Raw genomic sequence first — 19,040 nt, 5'->3', positions numbered from 1 at the left:
CCTTTCACCTTAAAGCAGGGGTGTCAAACTCATTGTACGTCACGGTCCGGAATGGGCAAAATGCGACTTTATGCAGGCCGGATCAGGTGTACATGCACGAACGCTCACACGTGTGCTCCCACAGCTTTCGTTGCCTTCATTTTTTCAACCTGCCCCCATGTGTCTCAGTCTCTGCTTAACTACAAAGTGTTTCACTTTACAAATTTTGTTTCTTATGAAGTAGATTGCCTGGCAAGCATTACTTTTATGATTGGTATCTAGGCCCTAGATTGAGTGGATGTGGAAATAAGTCTAGGACCAGAGGTCACAGCATCAGAATAAAAGGTCATACATCCAAAATGGAGATGAGGAGGAATGGGTGGTGAATCTGTGAAATTCATTGCTACAGACAGCGATGGAGGCCAAGACATTGGGTATTTTTGAGGCAGAGATTGATAGGTCTTGATTAGGTTACAGGGAGAAAGAAGACAGTAGAATGTGGTTGAGAGAGAAAATAGATCAGCCATGGTTGAAAGGCAAAGTAGACTTGATGGGCTAAATGGCCTAATTATGTTCCCCTGTCTTATAGTCTTCCTACAGTGTTTATATTTTGCCCACAATGGGCTGGCTGGGTGGTGAACAGCCAAACAGCAGCTACCTGGCATGGTGAAAGATGTCCATCATCTCACCTGAAAGCCCCGCTCCCCATCCTTCTCCTTATGCCTTTCTTCCTTCCACTCACATCCTCCCCCTCACCTCTCATGTCCTTCTCTACCCTCACCTTCTCCCTCACCTGTCCTCTCCCTTTCCTCAGCCTACCCTTCTCTCATCTCCCTTTCTTCCAACTACTCCCCAACTGCCCTCCCTTACTTCATCCTCTCCCTTTCCTTACCTCGTCCCTAACTCCCCTACCTTCCCTCATCCCTAAACACCATTCCTTCTCTCATCTGCTCCCTTCCTCACCCCCTCAATCCCTACTTCCTTTCTTTACCACCTACTCCCCCACTCCCATCCCTCAACACCCCCTCTTCCCTTCCTCATCCCTAAAAACCCTCCCTTCCCTCATCTGCTCCCCCTCCCCTTCCCCTTCCTTTACCACCACCTTCTCCCTTCACTACCCTATTCCCGCATAATTACCAGCATGTCTTCACATCCCACCTAACCTTAATCCAAACCCAGAGCCCCCACCCGGGAGAGCAGCTCAAATTTTGGATTGCTGGCTGTGGCCCCATTCACAGTGCGGCGACTTCCCACCAGCCTTTATCCACGCACTCACCTGGGTCTCAGGTACATGGTGGCGGCCTCTGTGGCGGCAGTCCAGGCACTTCCCGGTGTCCACAATAACGCTGAGACTCCCCACCTTCCCCAGCGCCGGCCCCTTCCTGCCCACGTCACCGCATGGCCTGTCTCAGGGTAGAGAGTGGCGAGGGATAGAGAGCGGCGAGGGAGAGAGAGTGGCGAGGAAGAGAGCGTGGCGTGGATGAGAGCGCGGCGAGGGAGAGAGAACACGGCAAGGGAGAGAGAACACGGCGAGGGAGAGAGAGCAGCGAGGGAGGGAGAGCGGCGAGGGAGGGAGAGAGAGCGGCGAGGGAGGGAGGGAGAGCGGCAAGGGAGAGAGAGCGGCGAGGGAGGGAGAGAGAGCGGCGAGGGAGAGAAAGTGGCGAGGGAGGGAGAGTGGCGAGGGAGAGAGAGTGGCGAGGGAGAGAGAGCGGCGAGGGAGGGAGAGAGAGCGGCGAGGGAGAGAGAGTGGCGAGGGAGGGAGAGTGGCGAGGGAGAGAGAGTGGCGAGGGAAATAGAACACGGCAAGGGAGAGAGCGGCGAGGGAGAGAGAGCGGCGAGGGAGAGAGAGCGGCGAGGGAGAGAGAGCGGCGAGGGAGAGAGAGCGGCGAGGGAGAGAGAGCGGCGAGGGAGGGAGAGCGGCGAGGGAGGGAGAGCGGCGAGGGAGAGCGGTGAGGGAGAGAGCGGCGAGGGAGGGAGAGAGAGCGGCGAGGGAGGGAGAGAGAGCGGCAAGGGAGAGAGAGCGGCGAGGGAGGGAGAGAGAGCGGCGAGGGAGGGAGAGAGAGCGGCGAGGGAGAGAGAGTGGCGAGGGAGGGAGAGTGGCGAGGGAGAGAGAGTGGCGAGGGAGAGAGAGTGGCGAGGGAAATAGAACACGGCAAGGGAGAGAGAGCGGCGAGGGAGAGAGAGCGGCGAGGGAGAGAGAGCGGCGAGGGAAAGAGAACACGGCAAGGGAGAGAGAGCGGCGAGGGAGAGAGAGCGGCGAGGGAGAGAGAGCGGCGAGGGAGAGAGAGCGGCGAGGGAGAGAGAGCGGCGAGGGAGAGAGAGCGGCGAGGGAGAGAGAGCGGCGAGGGAGGGAGAGCGGCGAGGGAGGGAGAGCGGCGAGGGAGAGCGGTGAGGGAGAGAGCGGCGAGGGAGGGAGAGAGAGCGGCGAGGGAGAGAGAGCGACGAGGGAGAGAGCGGCGAGGGAGAGAGCGGTGCGGGAGGGAGAGCGGCGAGGGAGAGAGAGTGGCGAGGGAGAGAGAGTGGCGAGGGAGGGAGAGCGGCGAGGGAGAGAGAGTGGCGAGGGAGAGAGCGGCGAGGGAGAGAGAGCGGCGAGGGAGGGAGCGGCGAGGGAGAGAGCGGCGAGGGAGAGAGAGCGGCGAGGGAGGGAGAGCGGCGAGGGAGGGAGAGCGGCGAGGGAGAGAGAGCGGCGAGGGAGAGAGAGCGGCGAGGGAGGGAGAGCAGCGAGGGAGGGAGAGCAGCGAGGGAGGGAGAGAGAGCGGCGAGGGAGGGAGAGCGGCGAGGGAGAGAGCGTGGCGAGGGAGAGAGAGGCGAGGGAGAGAGAGTGGCGAGGGAGAGAGCTTGGCGAGGGAGAGAGAGCGGCGAGGGAGGGAGAGCGGCGAGGGAGAGAGCGTGGCGAGGGAGAGAGAGTGGCGAGGGAGGGAGAGCGGCGAGGGAGAGAGCGGCGAGGGAGAGAGAGTGGCGAGGGAGAGCGGCTGCCCTACAGATACACAATAAATGGTCGTGAATATACTTTTTTTTCCCAAATCATCCCGCGAACCAGATTGGGCCCCTGCCTTAAAGCTTTCTTCTAGTATTTGATTTCTGGGCTCGCAATTTTTCCCAGTTGTAAATCCCACAGAAGCACTTTGGCTGCCATTTAAGTCACTGTGCAGGCTGAGCCAGCTGTTAAGGAATTTGAACAATAGTGAGTGTCTCTGAAGTTCAAAAACATACTTTTAAACAAAATATCAAACTATCAAAAAATCATAAACAATTACATTTAACCTGAACCATGTAGTTATCTGCCCTAGCCTTCTATTTCTACCCCCATTAGCAGGTGACATTGGGAGTGATCTGGAGATGAGAGTCTGAGAGGTCCTGCCTTTTAACCCTTCGTAATTCCCTATATTCGCTTTGCAGAAACCTATCCCTTTTTGGTTTGTACCAATATGTATAACAACTTCTGGTTACACGCCCTTCCCCCTGAGAATGTTCTGCAACTGCTTGGAGAAATCTTAGACCCTGGCATTTTGGAGGCAACATATCATCCTGTAGTCTTGTTTGTGGCCACTACATCTCCCCAACTACAGAGTCACTACAGCTCTCCTTGCATCTACCCTCCCCTCATCACAACCTGTTGTGGTGCCACTGATCTGTCTGCTGCTGTAATTTTTCCCAAGAGACCATTCGCCCCAACTGTTTCTGAAGCAGTAAACTTGCTTGAGAGAGGACACCTACAAGAGGAAGCTACGCTGTCTGCGTACCTCCTCCAACATTCGCCCATCTATCTGACTGGACCTTATTGCGATAGGCAATAAATGTCAGAAAATGCATAAATGAATGATAAAAAACTGTTGGTTTTTAAAGAATGGAGAGCAGAAAGTAATGCATCCTTATGCACAAAAAAAAAGAAGCTTTTCTCCATATCTATCTGTATGTTTACACTGTGCTCCTTTTGGAGATCAGAGTCATGTGGTGTGTATACTTCTCAAACAGTGGAACAGTTTTGCAGAGCTTAAGCCTAACATATGTATTTGTGTACTGCCTTGTAAATAAACAGCTGAGTTTTCGGATAAATACAGAGTGTGGCTGATTACATTATAGACATTGCAATGTGCATTAGTAAAAATTAAACAAAAGATGACAACTGCTGTGGGATAGCTCGGATTACTTTGACTAACTTTGATGTACTTTCAAATAACACACTTGATCTTTATCTGGCAAAATGCATTTCCTTTTGCTTTGCACTCCAGGGGGAAGATTGCTCCTCTTCATGCCCTCCTGGTAAATTTGGGTCCAACTGTTCATCCACTTGTAACTGCAAGCATGGTGCTACTTGTTCTCCTATTGATGGTGCCTGTATTTGTAAAGAAGGTACAGACATCTGCCTTTCATTGTTCTATCATAAATGCTCTTTCTTTACGAAATGAGGTGAGCAATGTAATTGAAAAGGAAATTTCTCTTGGGGTATCTATTCCACCACTTTTTATAAGAGGAATAAAGCGCTCTTTGCCAGTAATGCATGCATCTCCCTACAGTTATTATGGGTGGGCATGACTACTAATGTAGGGTGAAGTCTTAAGAAGCTTAGAAGAGAAATCACACAGAAATTTTAATAATATTAGGAACAGTGATATCAATAATGTCCTAATATGCTTTCCAAGAATGAGATTTTTTATGGTATTTCAAAGAGCCTATGGATAAATTAGCAGAAAGGTTCAATAAAGTTCAGAAATATGATTCCAAATTTGGTTACAAATTTCCAAATCCCTGGCACGTTAACTGAGATGGCTGAAAACTTTGCCCACAAGAGTAGGTTGAAGGAGCGTTTGGGTAGGTGTCTGTGGATGGGGGAGCTTGTGGTTTGGAATCAGAATGCACCAAAGTGCAGTAGTTGGTTTAAATTTGGCAGGTTGCAAAGATAGAGTGGGGTCAGGCGTGGAAAGCAGGACAAGAATTTTAATACTGAGGGACTGGAAACCTTTTGGGTATACTTACCTTTTGGGTATCTACTGAAAGCAGAACCAGACTGGAGCATGTATGGACATTTCAGTCGAGCTATAGAGTTCCTGTTAGTCATGGTCTGGGACAAACCCTTGGCACAACAATCTTGCAGCACCACTGGAGTATCCATCAGTCATCGACAACAGGTTGTGATGTTGCAGCACTAATGAAAATCCACATTCCACTACCTATGCTTGTGATATAGGGCAGCACCATGGCACAGCTGGCGGAACTGCTACCTCATAGCGCCAGAGACCCGGGTTCAGCAGTCAACTCATCTGGATTCCAGGCCCAGTTCTGGACCGAACCACTTCTGAATTGCCCTGATTAAAGCTGAGATTGTTCTCCCTAGGGAAGATTTACCTCTGCTTCATGCCATTCCCAAAAGGGGAAAAGCTTTGCAGAAACTCAGACATTTCAGATGAAACACTTGAATTAATCATTTGCCTTGGGATCTTGGAAGTGTTTCTCCTATGCTGAAAAGTTAAAGTGGGATTTAATTTAATGTTTGTAACTGACAGAAGTTCTCTTGCCTTGATTGATGGTGCTTGTCTTTCAGGATGGCAGGGAGCAGACTGCTCCGTCCCTTGTTCCAGTGGTACATGGGGACTTAAGTGCAATAATAGCTGCCATTGTGCCAATGGAGCAGGTTGTAATCCAGAAAATGGCTCGTGCACATGTTCTTCAGGTTGGCGTGGCAAACATTGCAAAAGGCCATGCCCAGTAAGTTTTGTTTTAAATTTCTGGTTTACCTTGAGAATATGCAGCACTAATGAAAATCCACATTCCACTGCCTATGCTTGTGATATAGGGCAGCACCATGGCACAGCTGGCGGAACTGCTACCTCATAGCGCCAGAGACCCGGGTTCAATCCTGACCTTGGGTGCTGTCTGTGTGGGGAATTTAAACGTTCTCCCTGAGACGTGGGGTTCCTCCAGGTGCTTCGGTTTCCTCCCATATCCCAAAGACGTGTGAGTTTATAGGTTAATTGACCTCTGTAAATTGCCCCAAATGTGTAGGGAAAGAGGAATAACAGAACTAGTGTGAATGGGTGATCAATGGCCAACGTGATCTTGGTGGGCCGAAGGGTAATGTTTCCATGCTGTATCTCTCAAACTACAAAGAACATCCCAAATTCCCACGTGTACAAATGTCTTATCACAATTGGCTGTTAGTATGTCAATTAAATTATCTGACAAGGCTGCTACTCTGTTTCAATTCTAATCCTAGATGTCTTCCTAATTGAAATATTTGGGTTAGCTGGGTGATTATTCACATTTGAAATGATAGCATGGAGTCTATCAATATTTAAAGCTGCCCTAAGAGAGCAGTCAACATAATAAAGAACCATTTCTACCCTGGTCAGTATTGTCATGAGTTCTGAGATAGAGTGAAAATCTTTGTGTGCTATTCTGTCAAATCATGAGTGCACTTAAGCCATATACAAGGACAATGGGTAATACAAAAAGAAAAATAGCAGATTGAATATTATAGTTACAGCATCACAGTTACAGAAAAAGTGCCAATTATTTTTAAGGGTTGCATTAAGGTAGGTTGGGAGACCAGGACTTCACCCTAGCTGAAGGGAAGCCTGTGCAGTGGTCTGATAACAGTGAAGAAGCTTTTCCTGAATCTGATGGTACGTGCTGTCAAGCTTTTTTATCTTCTACTGCTCGGGCAAGGAAAGAGGAGGGAATGACCAGGGTGGAAATGGTTCTTTATTATGTTGACTGCTCTCCTGAGGCAGCGATAAAAATATTGATAGAGTTGATGGGATTACATTACACTTCCATGCACTCTATTGATTTTTTTTCCTTTCCCCATTGGAATTAAACAATCACACAGTAGAATCAGGGATTTCATAAGTTGTTCAAAATCTACAGTTTTTCTTCTGGGGGAGCCCAGATATGAAAAGTTACATCCAATGGCAGGATATTGTGATTTTTATTTGATCCATCCATATATGTCACAAGGTACTCATGCTTTCACAGTACTTACATAGTTCACTAATTAAAGAGTATCAGCCTTACAGGATCCAGAGCTGGGAACCTACCTTATGTAGGCCTGCTCTATATTAAATATTTGCCTTCTATGACTATCTCTGGTTTCTCATCACCTCCCACAACAGTGATAATCCTTACTCGTCCCTCGATCACATGTCTGAACCACTCAGCCCTCTCTCCTATCCCCAGGACTTGAGCAGTGAAAATTATTGCAGAAAATACCGACACACTGAGCTGGAGATTGTACTTTTAACCCTCTCTTCTCTGTTGTAGGATGGAACCTACGGTTTAGACTGCAGTGAACATTGTGACTGCTGTCATGCAAATGGTTGTGATCCGGTCACTGGATTCTGTCACTGTGTGTCAGGCTGGACAGGTAAATATTAACAAAGTTGAATATTCTTTGGTTACCATTTTGGAGTACAACTCTAATATTGATGGGGGGGTTTTCACATTATTTTACATTCCTACTAATTTAATTTAGAAGTTTAATTTAGCTCTTTAACATACCATTCCAGGAATGGTATGGAATGGTATTCCCATTGCTTTGGAATGGTATTTCCATTGATGTTTTGCTTCAAAATACCAGTCAAAAACATCTGAAGACATCTGATGCAGCTTCCTAAAAGGTCATAGAGATCAGTAAAACATACTCTGCCACAGCAATAGTCTCTATTATGATTAGAAAGAAAAATAGAAGTTTGGTATTATTCAACCAGATCTTATTACAAGTTTGTTAGTCCTGTTAAGAAGTATATATCTTGGATTCTCCCTCTTGAGTTTTGAACTTCCAACACATAATAAAAGGTACCCGTGGGAAAAACAATATACACAAAGCTGCTACACATGAACATACAAATTAGAGCACAAGGAGGCTACAGCCTTCGAGACTCCTCACCATTAACTAAGATCATGGTGGATCTGATTATAAACTCAGCTCTGCATTACTGCTTACCTTCCACTCCCAAGCTTATCTAAAATCTCTACTGCTGCCTTAAAATTATTCAAATTGTTTGCTTCCATATGCTTTGAGAAAGAGAGTTTCATGATGTGAAAAACAATCCCAACCCTCACCCTCTGGAAGCAAAGATGGCTTATCTCCGTGTTAAATAGGTGTCCCTTATTTTTAAATAGTGACCCCCGTTCTAGATTCTCTAATGAATGGATACATACTCCCCATATCCATGTGTTTTAATAAAACATATGGAAGCTGGATCTTCATTGGTATAGCAAAAATACAAAAATAGATTAGCTTGAATTATTGCAACAGATTGGTTGGCCACAACTGGAGTGTTCCATCCAAATTATCGTTCCTATACTTTATAAAGATAGTGAAGATCCTAAACAAGATGCACAAGTATGGTTTCAAGAATAGACTGGAGAAGCTGCATTTTTCCTTTGAGCAAGGACGGTAGGGAAGAGATTTGACTAGGTGTTTAAGATTGTGATGGTCTAGATAGAGAGAGATTGTTCTAGATGGCTCAGCCTGGAAGCTTACATTTACATAGGGAAGCATGAAAGATACAACGTGCGTGTGCAGTAAAATGGCCTGGAACTTACTGTCTATAAAGGTCGAGGAAACAATCATCGGTAGGGAAGTGGGTGGACACCTGAGGAAAAAAATGTACAGGCCAATAGGAAAGCCTTGGAGAATGGAACAGAATAAATTGTTCAGCAGGAACTGACATGGTCTTATTGTCCTGTATTGATTTTATGATTCAGGCTCTTCACAAGTTGGTGTCATTTGACTTTGAGCTGAGCTTCAAACTACGTTTCCCTGCTTTCAGTAAGACCATCTATTCACAACTCTGTAACACCACTCATCTCAGCCCCTGCCTCATCTGCCCCACTGCCAAGAAGCTCATCTGCCTCTCGTCCTGATTATTGCAACTTATTATGTCAGCTTCCAATTAGCTACTTTTCTCCGTTTCTCATCCAAAACTGTGCAGTCTCTATCCTGATGCAGCAAGACCCATTCACCAGACTTCTCTGTGCTTGCATAGATTCCCAGATAAGCTCTCCCCAGTTTTTAAATGCTCATTCTATTTTTCAAAAACCTCCATGCCTCACCACTCTATCTCAGTCATCTCCCTCACTCAATAACCCATCAAGATGTCTGCTTTTTATTTCTATCCTCTCCCTCATCTTGTAATTTAATTGCAGCATCATTGACGATAACTTTCAGCTGCCAAGCTGCAAGCTCTGGGCTATCTTCTCTCAAGTACTCTGCCTCCATCCCCATCCTCAAAACCTGCATCTTTGACACCTTGCCATCAATTATTTTTGTTTGATAACACTCCTGCAGTGACTTGATTTTCACCACTGCCACCTAATTCAGGGGTCCTTTACAGAATGTTGCACCATGTAAAATTGTTAGAAGAGAAAAGATCTAAGAATTGAAAGATAATTTTAAGCTTCACTCTGCAGATAGAAATATTTATGATTTTTGCTGTACCAACTTTAAAAGAGAAACTTGCATACGTGGCAAGATTTTTCTGCAGAGAGACGGTATCTTGTGCACTTCTAAAATTGGAACTAGACCTTCTCTGACTCTCTGAATATGGAATTCTTTTTTATGTTTAAGCTCTGACTGATGTTCTTTCTAATAACAATTAAATGTAATATATGCCCTGTTTAAAATTGGCTTCATACTCTTATCTCAATAAATTTAAACGGGTTGATTAATTTTGATTTAATGATGCAGCACATTTTAAAAAATCCCTTAATTAAAATATACCTCCTTCTGAATTTGAAAGGGATTTGGCAAGGCATGAACTACAAGGAACGGTTGAAATAGCATGGTTTGTGTCTATCTTTGGTTAGTCCAGAACACAGTCACAGCTGCCCTGTGATCATAGCTTCCTTTTTAATGCATGAGATGAAACTTATAACCAGTGTTTGTGAAATAACTACTTTTCAATGCAGTTTCTAACGGAAAGAAGTCGCAGAAACCCCCCTAATTTGTAAGCAATTAAAATTAAATTAGAAGTCTCAATGGATGCCACATGAATCGGTAATGTAACAGGCTGTGCAGCACTCTTCCTGTTTAACTTGCTGCTATATGGACTAATAACCGAGAAGGTCCATTTTCAATGCCACTGTATTCCTAATCACAATTGCCTATTGCCAGGAGGGATTGTTAGAGGTTGTATTATTTCCAGACTGTTGTGATAAGGGGTTGGGGTGAAGGCCTGAAAGTAGGTTAGAGATCTAAATGAGTGACATCACAGATTCACACACACTCAAGAAATTGAGAGTTATTGGAACTAAAAATAACTCTTGTCTTGTTTGGAATTTGAGCAGTAAATGCTGAGTGACAAAGGCAAAATTGTCTCGCGTCTTGGTTATGAATTCTCTCATCTAAGGAGACCAAAATCAACTGAAATGATATATAAGAAAATTAAATCTACAATGCTATTCATCACTTCCAAAGCTGCATCTACTTGCAGATCCCCTTGATGATGAGACCATTCACTTACTTGTGAAAGGAGAAAGAATTTGGCCTGATCCAAACTATAAATTATTTCAAATCCATTCATTAACAGTATCAGGGTGCAGACATGTCATCTAATGCCTTTTATGATGAATTTTGAAATCTGATGCATTATATCTGAGGGAATCCCTGATTACAGTGCAGATGCTGTCCAGCATAACAGGCAATTAAGCTAGAAATCGCAATTCTATCCCCAGATTCTGAAGGCTGCCAGTACGCAGGCCATGGCTCCAGACTATTTCCACATTAATAATGTCTAATGTCCCCCCAAAAGTGAAAATGAAAATACTCTCAAAATGTGTAGGGAAAATTACATTTTAATATTAAAGAATAACACTAGCCTTTAAAATTATGGAAAACCTTATTACTTATTTTATAATGGCGAAAACATTAAAATTAAGGTGGCAAGTGTTCAAGGAGCATGGTCTGCTTTTTGACTTGAAACATGTCAGGGCCCTTAAGTAAATGCATTGCGCATTATTTTATTGTATCTGCTGCTGATAAAATGCCACTTATTCTGAGTATAGCATTCACGATCAACAGCATTTACAGATTCATGGTACAGAAATAAAATAAATCACCTAACACCTTACCATTTGCTCTGTTAATGTAACTCGAAGAAACTTGCTCCTCACAAATTTATATTATGATCTCCTCCATCTGCTCTACTTAACGCCACATTCCTCAAAAAAGCATAATATTAAATATAGAAATGTTATCAATGGCAGAGGGTTCCAAGGACTCAATTAGACAAAATGCCAGTTTTGTCATCTACTTGCTAACTTTTAATGCTGTTACAGTTATCAGTGATGTATATGTTTTTGCCAAGATTCCTGTTGTATTTTATACTTGCACTAAAGGAATGTATTTACGTATAATTCCTGAACATCTTAGAATTCCCTTCCCAACTGATTTCACCACATATACCAGTGGGGAAACACCACCTTCTCACATTAGCAATTGGCAATAAATGTTGGCCTTGCTAATGAAACTCACATCCCTTTTATGAATAAAATGCCATGGTAAGAAGATTCCATGCAATAATTTCCCAACAATATTTTCAAATAAGCAGAAGTACAGCGGATGACATGGGTATTAAATAAGTTCAGGGTGTTAAGCTATAAAAGGCAAAATGGGCATTCAGTGAACATCGCTACAGTAGCTAAGAAAGAGATTAGAGGCAACAGTACTATCCAGTCATCAAGCGACAGGAACAAAGCAAACAATGTTTTATTGGGCTATTGTGCTGGAGCTGTGTAATGCTCTGGCCACATTGCACCTTGACTAATATGATCATTTCTGGTCAACAAGGCGCAAGGGAAACATTCATGTCTTGGAAGTGATATACAGAAGTCCCACAAGACCAAGTTCAGCCGTCACAAAAATGAGTGATGAGGAATAGTTTTAGCAACTTGAACATTAAATCCTGGAAAAGACAAGAAATGTGGTAGAGGTATATAAGGTTTATGTCACTTTGAAAAGGTTAATCTTGAACATTATTTCCTGACTGGTGATGTATGTACAATCTATTAAAAGCCAGGATTAGGACCAATGGCAGACGGTGTATTGTCATGAAGAAAGCTGTCATTAGCTGAACGTTTGCTCTCCTGGGTACAGGACCATAAACAGGAGTTTTGAGTGAATTGTTGAGTTATGGGTGAAAAGTTAAAATATGATTTAGCAGTTTTTATTTGTTGTGAGAGCTTCAGTGGTTTGAGTAACTTGCAATACAGAATGATAAGAATGCACTTTTTGATATCATAATTGTTTTTTTAACAAGACATGGAGATGATCAGAATCATACTTTATTAGCCAAGTATGTTTTGCAACATACGAGGAATTTCATTTGCCATACAGTCATACCAATAAAAAGCAACAGAACGCACTAAATACATTTTAACATAAACATCCACCACAGTGACTCCTCCACATTCCTCACTGTGATGGAAGGCAAAAAAAGGTTCAATCTCCTTCCCTACTTTGTTCTCCCACGGTCGGGTGCCTCGAGCCTTCCGTTGATGGGATGATCTTACTCCCATAGCCGGCGGCGTTTGGGCCCTCCGCATCGGGGCGATCAAGCTCTTGCATCAGGGGGAATCTCAGCTCCCCCGTGCCGAGCGATTGGACCCGGGTCGGGGCTGGTTGAAACCTTCTACGTCGTTTGGAGCTCCAGATATTGGTCTCTACCTGAGACTGTGAGCTCCTCGATGTTGAAGTCCGCAGGGCGCGGTGGGAACGTCGATCCCAGGCAAGGGATCGCACGCTCTGATGGTAAGTTCACATCCCCACGGTGGGGCTCAAAGTCATTCCCGAGCAAGGCCTCCAGCTCCATGATGTTAGGCCGCAGAGCGACCGGAGATACGATCTGGAAAACAATCGCATCTCCGGATGATGTAAAATGCTTCATAAATTGGTATGGTACAAATTCACATTAAGACTTTTCATACTTGAAACCCCACTTTTGTGCTGTCATTAGAAATAAACATGTTATGTACTTCCCTACAGGGTGGTAGTAATAAGTGTAATCAAGGAGAGGCATTGGTGAAATCTTGGAATGAAACTCCAATTAACCTCCCAGTCAGAGAACCTTTGACATGAACATTTTTCAGTAGGGATAAAGGATAGGATATTTTTTGATTTTTTTTTTCCTGGAGAGTTAAATTTGTATATATTTCTGATTGCCACAGAGCTGTTCATGTAAGCACAGACACGGCTCCACATAGTGGAAGCATAGAAACCTCTAGGAGCACATAATATATGGAAAGGTGAAATATAAATGAGGTCTCAGTGGTTCAAGCCATTGCTATTGGATTGTTGGTATCAGGCAGCACGTGCACTAGTCTACTAGCACATTTACTTCGAGTTGTGCTGTGAATTCCCTCTGGGTTTTGTTTGTCTGCCAGGACATCAAGGCTTGTAGAACTTCACCCCAGAGTGTTTAAACGTAAGAGCTGCCAATGGGTACAATGATATTCCCACTGTTATTAACACTTGGAGAAATCTGTTTATACCAGAGGGAGGGGACACATTGTTTAGGCAGCAGAAGAAGCCATTGGCTGGTTTCCTGATATTCTTCTGTCATCACAGATGTGTTCAATCAGAGTGTCTTACCAGATTTTTTAATCAACTGGAGTCACAGGGTTCCAAGTAGAAGTTAGATATAGAAGTCAAACCCAGGCTTTAGGATCATGCCTCGCCATATGCAACCTAATATTAAGAAACTGTTAGTCCCTAGTCTATAGTCCCTAGAGAAAAACTATTCCCTGTAAAGTCATAGGGAGTCGTAGTGTCATACAGCATGGAAGCAGGTGTTTTTGCCATTTGCCCCCATCTCCTCTTGACTTTAAAGTCTGTGGAAAAGCTAAACATCATCGAATATTGGAGTTTAAATGGCTATAATGAATGGGTCAGAAACTTGAAGTGACTAGGTTTTGTGACATATAGAAAAGTACAGCATGGAACAGGCCCTTTGGTCTACCATGTCGGCACTAACCATGATGCCAATCTATCTAATCGTCTGCCTGCACATAGTCCATATCTTACTTCCTGCTTGTTCATGTATTCACCTAAAAGCCTGGTGTTATAATATCTGCTACCACCACCTCCCCGAGCAGAGGATTCGAGGCACACTCGTGTTTTTTTTTACACTTGCCCTGCATGTCTCCTTTAAACTTTCTCCCTCTAACCTTAAACCTGTGCCCTCTAATATTACAATTTTTATAAACCTCTCATGCTCCAGAGTCCAACTTTATCCAACTTCTCTGCGTAGCTAATAAGCTGGAAAGGGTTCAGAGAGGATTTACGAGGATGTTGCCAAGACTCGAGAGTCTGAGCTTTAGGGAGAGGTTGAGCAAGCTAGGACATATGTCCTCCTTGGAGCACAAGAAGCTGAGGGGTGATCTTATAAAGATGTACGAGATCATGAGGGGAATAGATCGGGTAAATGCACAGCCTCTTGCCCAGAGAAGGGAAATCAAGAACCAGAGGTCATGGGTTTAAGGTGAAGGGGGGGGGGGGGGGGGGGGGGAGATTTAATAGGAATCTGAGGGAGACCGTTTTTATACAAAAGGTGATGGATATATGGAATGAGCTGCCGGTGGAGGTAGTTGAAGCAGGCACTATCTTAACGTTCAAGAGACATTTGAATGAGTACATGAATAGAATAGGTTCAGAGGGTTATGGGCCAAATGCCGGTGGTTGGGACTAGTGTAGACGGGGCATTGATCTGCATGGACAAGTTGGGGTGAAGGGCCTGTTTCCACGTTGTATAACCCTATGACTTTCTATGACTCTATCACCTCTATACCTGGCAACTATTCTAGTAAACCTTTTCTGCACCCTTTCCAAAGCCTCCACATCCTTCAGAACTGTGCACAATACTCTAAAAGGGGCCTAACCAAAATGTTTTATATTATGTGACTTGCAAATTTTTATACTCTATGCCATGACCAATGAAGGCAAGCATGCTGAATGCCTTCTTTACCACCCCATCCCCATCCATTTGTGTTGCCATTTAGAGGGAGCAATGGGTTTAAACTCCAAAATCCCTGTGTACATCAATATACTCCGAAGGCTCCTGCCAATAACCATATACAGTACTTTCTTTGTACATTTGACTTGCCAAAATACAACGCCTCTCTTGCCCTGATTAATCTCTATCTGCCATTTCCCTGCCCAAATATCCAATTGATCTATATTGTGCTGTGTACTTTGAAAAGCTTCCCCATTAGCCTCAATTTTTTTGTTTGTCTGAAAACTTGCAAATCAAAGCACACAAATTTATTCAAATCATTGATGTATAGTACAAACAACAGATGTCCAAGCCTGATCCTAAGTATTTTAATCTCTTTTCCCTGCCCCCCCCCCTCCCCCCCCTCCCCACCCAGTGAAGTTAGCGGATTTGTGGTGTACATCTTGTGCTTAAAATGGTTCTGTTTGCGTTTTCCAGGGATTCGCTGTGATAATATATGTGTGCAGGGACGTTGGGGTTCAAATTGCTCCAATTCCTGTAACTGTGACAATGGGGGTTCATGCTCACCTGAGGATGGAACTTGTGAGTGTGCGCCTGGATATCGAGGAGCTACATGCCAGAGGAGTAAGTATGAAGTCTAGCCTGGTTGGATTTAATGAGTTTTCAAAAGCTGTTTTCCTTTCATACATTTGATCTCCACATATTACCCTTGGCAAGAAGGAAGGAAATCACTCTGTCTCTCCAATGTCTGCTTAAGAAGAGGTAATTCCGGCCTCTGGCACATCACTGATTTTGATTATTCATCCAGGACATAAGCTCTGACATTTCTTTCAGTATTTAATAATGTTTTGATCAGCATTTTATGTAAGAAAACATGAGAAATTTGTTTAATCTATGAGCATTTCTGCTTTCTTTCAGTCTGTTCTCCTGGATTTTATGGCCATCATTGCAACCAAGCTTGTCCCCAATGTGTGCACAGTCACGGACCTTGTCATCACATCACAGGTCACTGTGAGTGCTTATCGGGCTTTACTGGTCCCCTCTGCGACCAAGGTAAGGAACATGGCAAACTTGAATATCATGAATATTCAATGCAAGTTACTGAAGACTGCATGAACACAAAACTGAAATCATTTTAATAAGTAGATACACATGAGTCTGCAGATACTGGAATCTTGAGCAAAGACAGTGCTGGGAAACTCAGTAGGACAGGCAGCATCTGTGGAGGAAAAAGATAGACAACCTTACGGTTGTTATGAGTTTCACGAACATTCTATTTTTTGCGCATTTTCGTAATTGAATCTTCACTTTGTAACAAAATCTCTGATCTCAAGAGCACAACGAGTCTGAGTCTGGAGGTCCACTGTGTAAGAAATGGTGGATTTGAACCTGCATTCACTGGTATCAACACACCAAATTTCTCTCACTTCCTCTGGTCTGAATGGGCTTTCTTTGCACTTGCAGTATCTAGGATATAATTTTTTTACATTATGTAAAAAAATTGTAATATTTATTATTTTACAGGAATTGGATAAAATCATACAGCACAGAATCAGGACATCCGGCTAGCTCTTTGAAGAGAAGTTTAATTAGTCCATTCCCCTACTTTTTCTATAATTTCCCAAGGTGGAAAATGATTAGAATGCTGGAAGCGAGCTTAGTAAAGAACAGAATATATATTAAAGCTTCATTCAAGTGTACTATAAAATCCAACATTTCAAACTCCAACAGTACTTCTGACCAGCATTTTTTCAAGATTAAATAATACTGACCAGGAGGTCGATCCTTCTTTAGGGCTCAGTATATATGACAGTTTTAAGAAATGCATTGGTGTTTTAACTAATAGACTCCTTGGTGGTGGAAAGGAAAATGTAATTTGCAGTAAACAATGTGGTCATACAATTCAGTGGCAGATTTAGTATAAAATTAAATGTAGTATCAAAAATCAAATGAACGAAGGATGACAGTGGAGATTTCCACACATACGTTTCAGGTCGTGTTTGAAAGCTGTAATAACCTAAAGCTGGCATGGAATGTTATGAATGATTTCATGTTATGTTACCCCATGACTTGTGGGAATAGTTGAGGTTGTAACCAACCAATACAATTTGTTCTTAACCGTTAGATAAATCAGAATGCTTGGCCATAAATTCTCATTGTCACTCGCACTGTCTTTTGACATATTGTCTATATATAGTACAAACATCTCTCCATTCTATATCTATTCTCTGACTATTTCTATCATTTGTATCTCACATTATTTTTGGTGCAATTCTCTTAAGTATACCAATCTTAATCTCTCTATACCATTATTAGTTGTTTAAAATTCTCTGATTCAATACCATCTTCATATAACTCCTTTATTTCCTCAATATGTATTCTCCATACACCCCACTTTTCTTAGAGTGAACTCCTTGTAAATCTCTTGCTGTAAATCCTCTATGCATATCCCACAGTGTAATTATTCTGTATTCCCCAATGACTCTTACCATTCCCTGATATTCCAGCATACTCGGGACTACTACCAAAATGTCAGATTTTGTGAACTATTTAAATGTTATTTTTATGACTTTCCCTGCACAATTTCACTTTTTTAGATACTATGTAGTAATGTAATAAATTTCCCAGAAAACCTGATGAGTTTCAGGGAAGTGTGGGAAGTGAAACCCTGGAGAGTTTCAGTGGAGCAAGGACCCAGGGTTCAGAGGAGCATCGCAAGTGGGGCCCTGGCGAGTTTCAAGGGCATGCGGTGGAGATCACTTGGTGAATTCAAAATAGACGAACGGGATTTTTGATTGGCAAATTAGTGGATCAAGAGTTTTACTGTACACCCTACTTACTCTCTTGGTCAGTGTATATTCCCTATAATCGCATTTAAGTTTTGACTGTTGTTTCTTCGACATGATCAAGAGATCAAACGTCAAGAGAGTTTTATTGTCATCTGTCCCAAAATGGAACAATTAAATTCTTACTTGCAGCAGCACATCAGCTATGTAAACATAGTACTCTGTAAACATTGTAATAAACAACAAAAAGTTCAGTATATATTAAAAAAACAATAATTGTGGCGCCCAAGTCTGTTTTTTGGAGCTTAGTAGGAAGTTGTAATGTTTAATAGCCTGATGGTTGTAGAGGAGTAGCTGCTCCTGAACCTGGAGGTAAAAGTTTGCAGGCTCCTTTCCCCGATGGCAGATTAAAATGAGTGGCGTGGGTACCTGATGATGCTGCCTTTTTGCAGCGGCGACTTTTGTAGATCCCTTCAATGGTGGGGAGGTAGGTACCCATGATGGACTGGGTAGAGAACACCGCGTTTTGCAATCTTCTTCATTCCAGTTGCCAAACGAGGCATGATCCAAACGGTCAAATCGCTTTCTACTGTAGACCTGTAGAAGATCAAGAAAGTATTTGTTGACATGCCAAATTTCCTCAATGTCCTAATATGTGCAGTTTCCTCTGTATTTGTTACATCAGTGGTCCCAATTATATCCTCGACCTGTAATTTCTTCAATTGTTTTTTTCATATTCAGCATATTTCTGGATTTAGTCCTTTAACATAAAATGGTGCATCATATGTGTCTGCTCCACTCTGTTACCAAACAGCTGTTGTTTGCTCTCTTACCATCTGCATCCTCCAGACCTGGAGTTGAGGAACAAGAAAGGGATGAACACCTTATTGGGGGTGTACTACAGACCCCCAAATAGTCAATGGGAATTAGAAGAACAAATATGCCAGGAGATTGCAGACAGCTGCAAGTCAAATAAGGTTGTTATGATAGGGGATTTTAACTTTCCTAATATTGACTGGGAAAATCATAGTGTGAAAGGTTTAGAAGGGGTGCAATTTCCCAACGGTGTACAGGAGAGTTTTCTCCAGCAGTATGTATGTAGAGGGGCACAAGACATGAGAGGGAAGCACTTGATCTAGTCTTGGGAAATTGGACAAGTGAACAAAGTGTTGTGGAGGAGCCTTTTGGGACCAGTGACGACTGTTCGATTAGGTTTAAGATAGTTATGGATAGGGACAGAGAGGGCTCAGGTGCTAAAATGCTAAACTGGGGTAAGGCCAACTTTCAGAGTGTGAGAGAAAGTATCGCTCAAGGAGCAGGTTGT

At 43.3% G+C, this 19,040-nt stretch overlaps 1 protein-coding gene across 5 annotated transcripts in view; it reads left to right on the top strand.

Annotated features, from left to right (window-relative positions):
- Window positions 1-19,040, top strand: part of megf11 (multiple EGF-like-domains 11) — a 302,641-nt gene that overhangs the window by 238,213 nt on the left and 45,388 nt on the right. For all 5 annotated transcript variants that reach the window (XM_078427061.1, XM_078427063.1, XM_078427060.1 and 2 more), the window contains 5 exons: window positions 4,212-4,332; window positions 5,522-5,685; window positions 7,240-7,342; window positions 15,408-15,554; window positions 15,849-15,983. In XM_078427061.1, the coding sequence (XP_078283187.1) occupies window positions 4,212-4,332; window positions 5,522-5,685; window positions 7,240-7,342; window positions 15,408-15,554; window positions 15,849-15,983 (670 nt within the window). The remainder of the gene's footprint in view (window positions 1-4,211; window positions 4,333-5,521; window positions 5,686-7,239; window positions 7,343-15,407; window positions 15,555-15,848; window positions 15,984-19,040) is intronic.

This window comes from Rhinoraja longicauda, chromosome 33 (assembly GCF_053455715.1).
Source record: "Rhinoraja longicauda isolate Sanriku21f chromosome 33, sRhiLon1.1, whole genome shotgun sequence".
In the NCBI taxonomy this organism is placed as follows: domain Eukaryota; kingdom Metazoa; phylum Chordata; class Chondrichthyes; order Rajiformes; family Arhynchobatidae; genus Rhinoraja; species Rhinoraja longicauda.
This window is presented reverse-complemented; position numbering and strand designations above follow the sequence as displayed.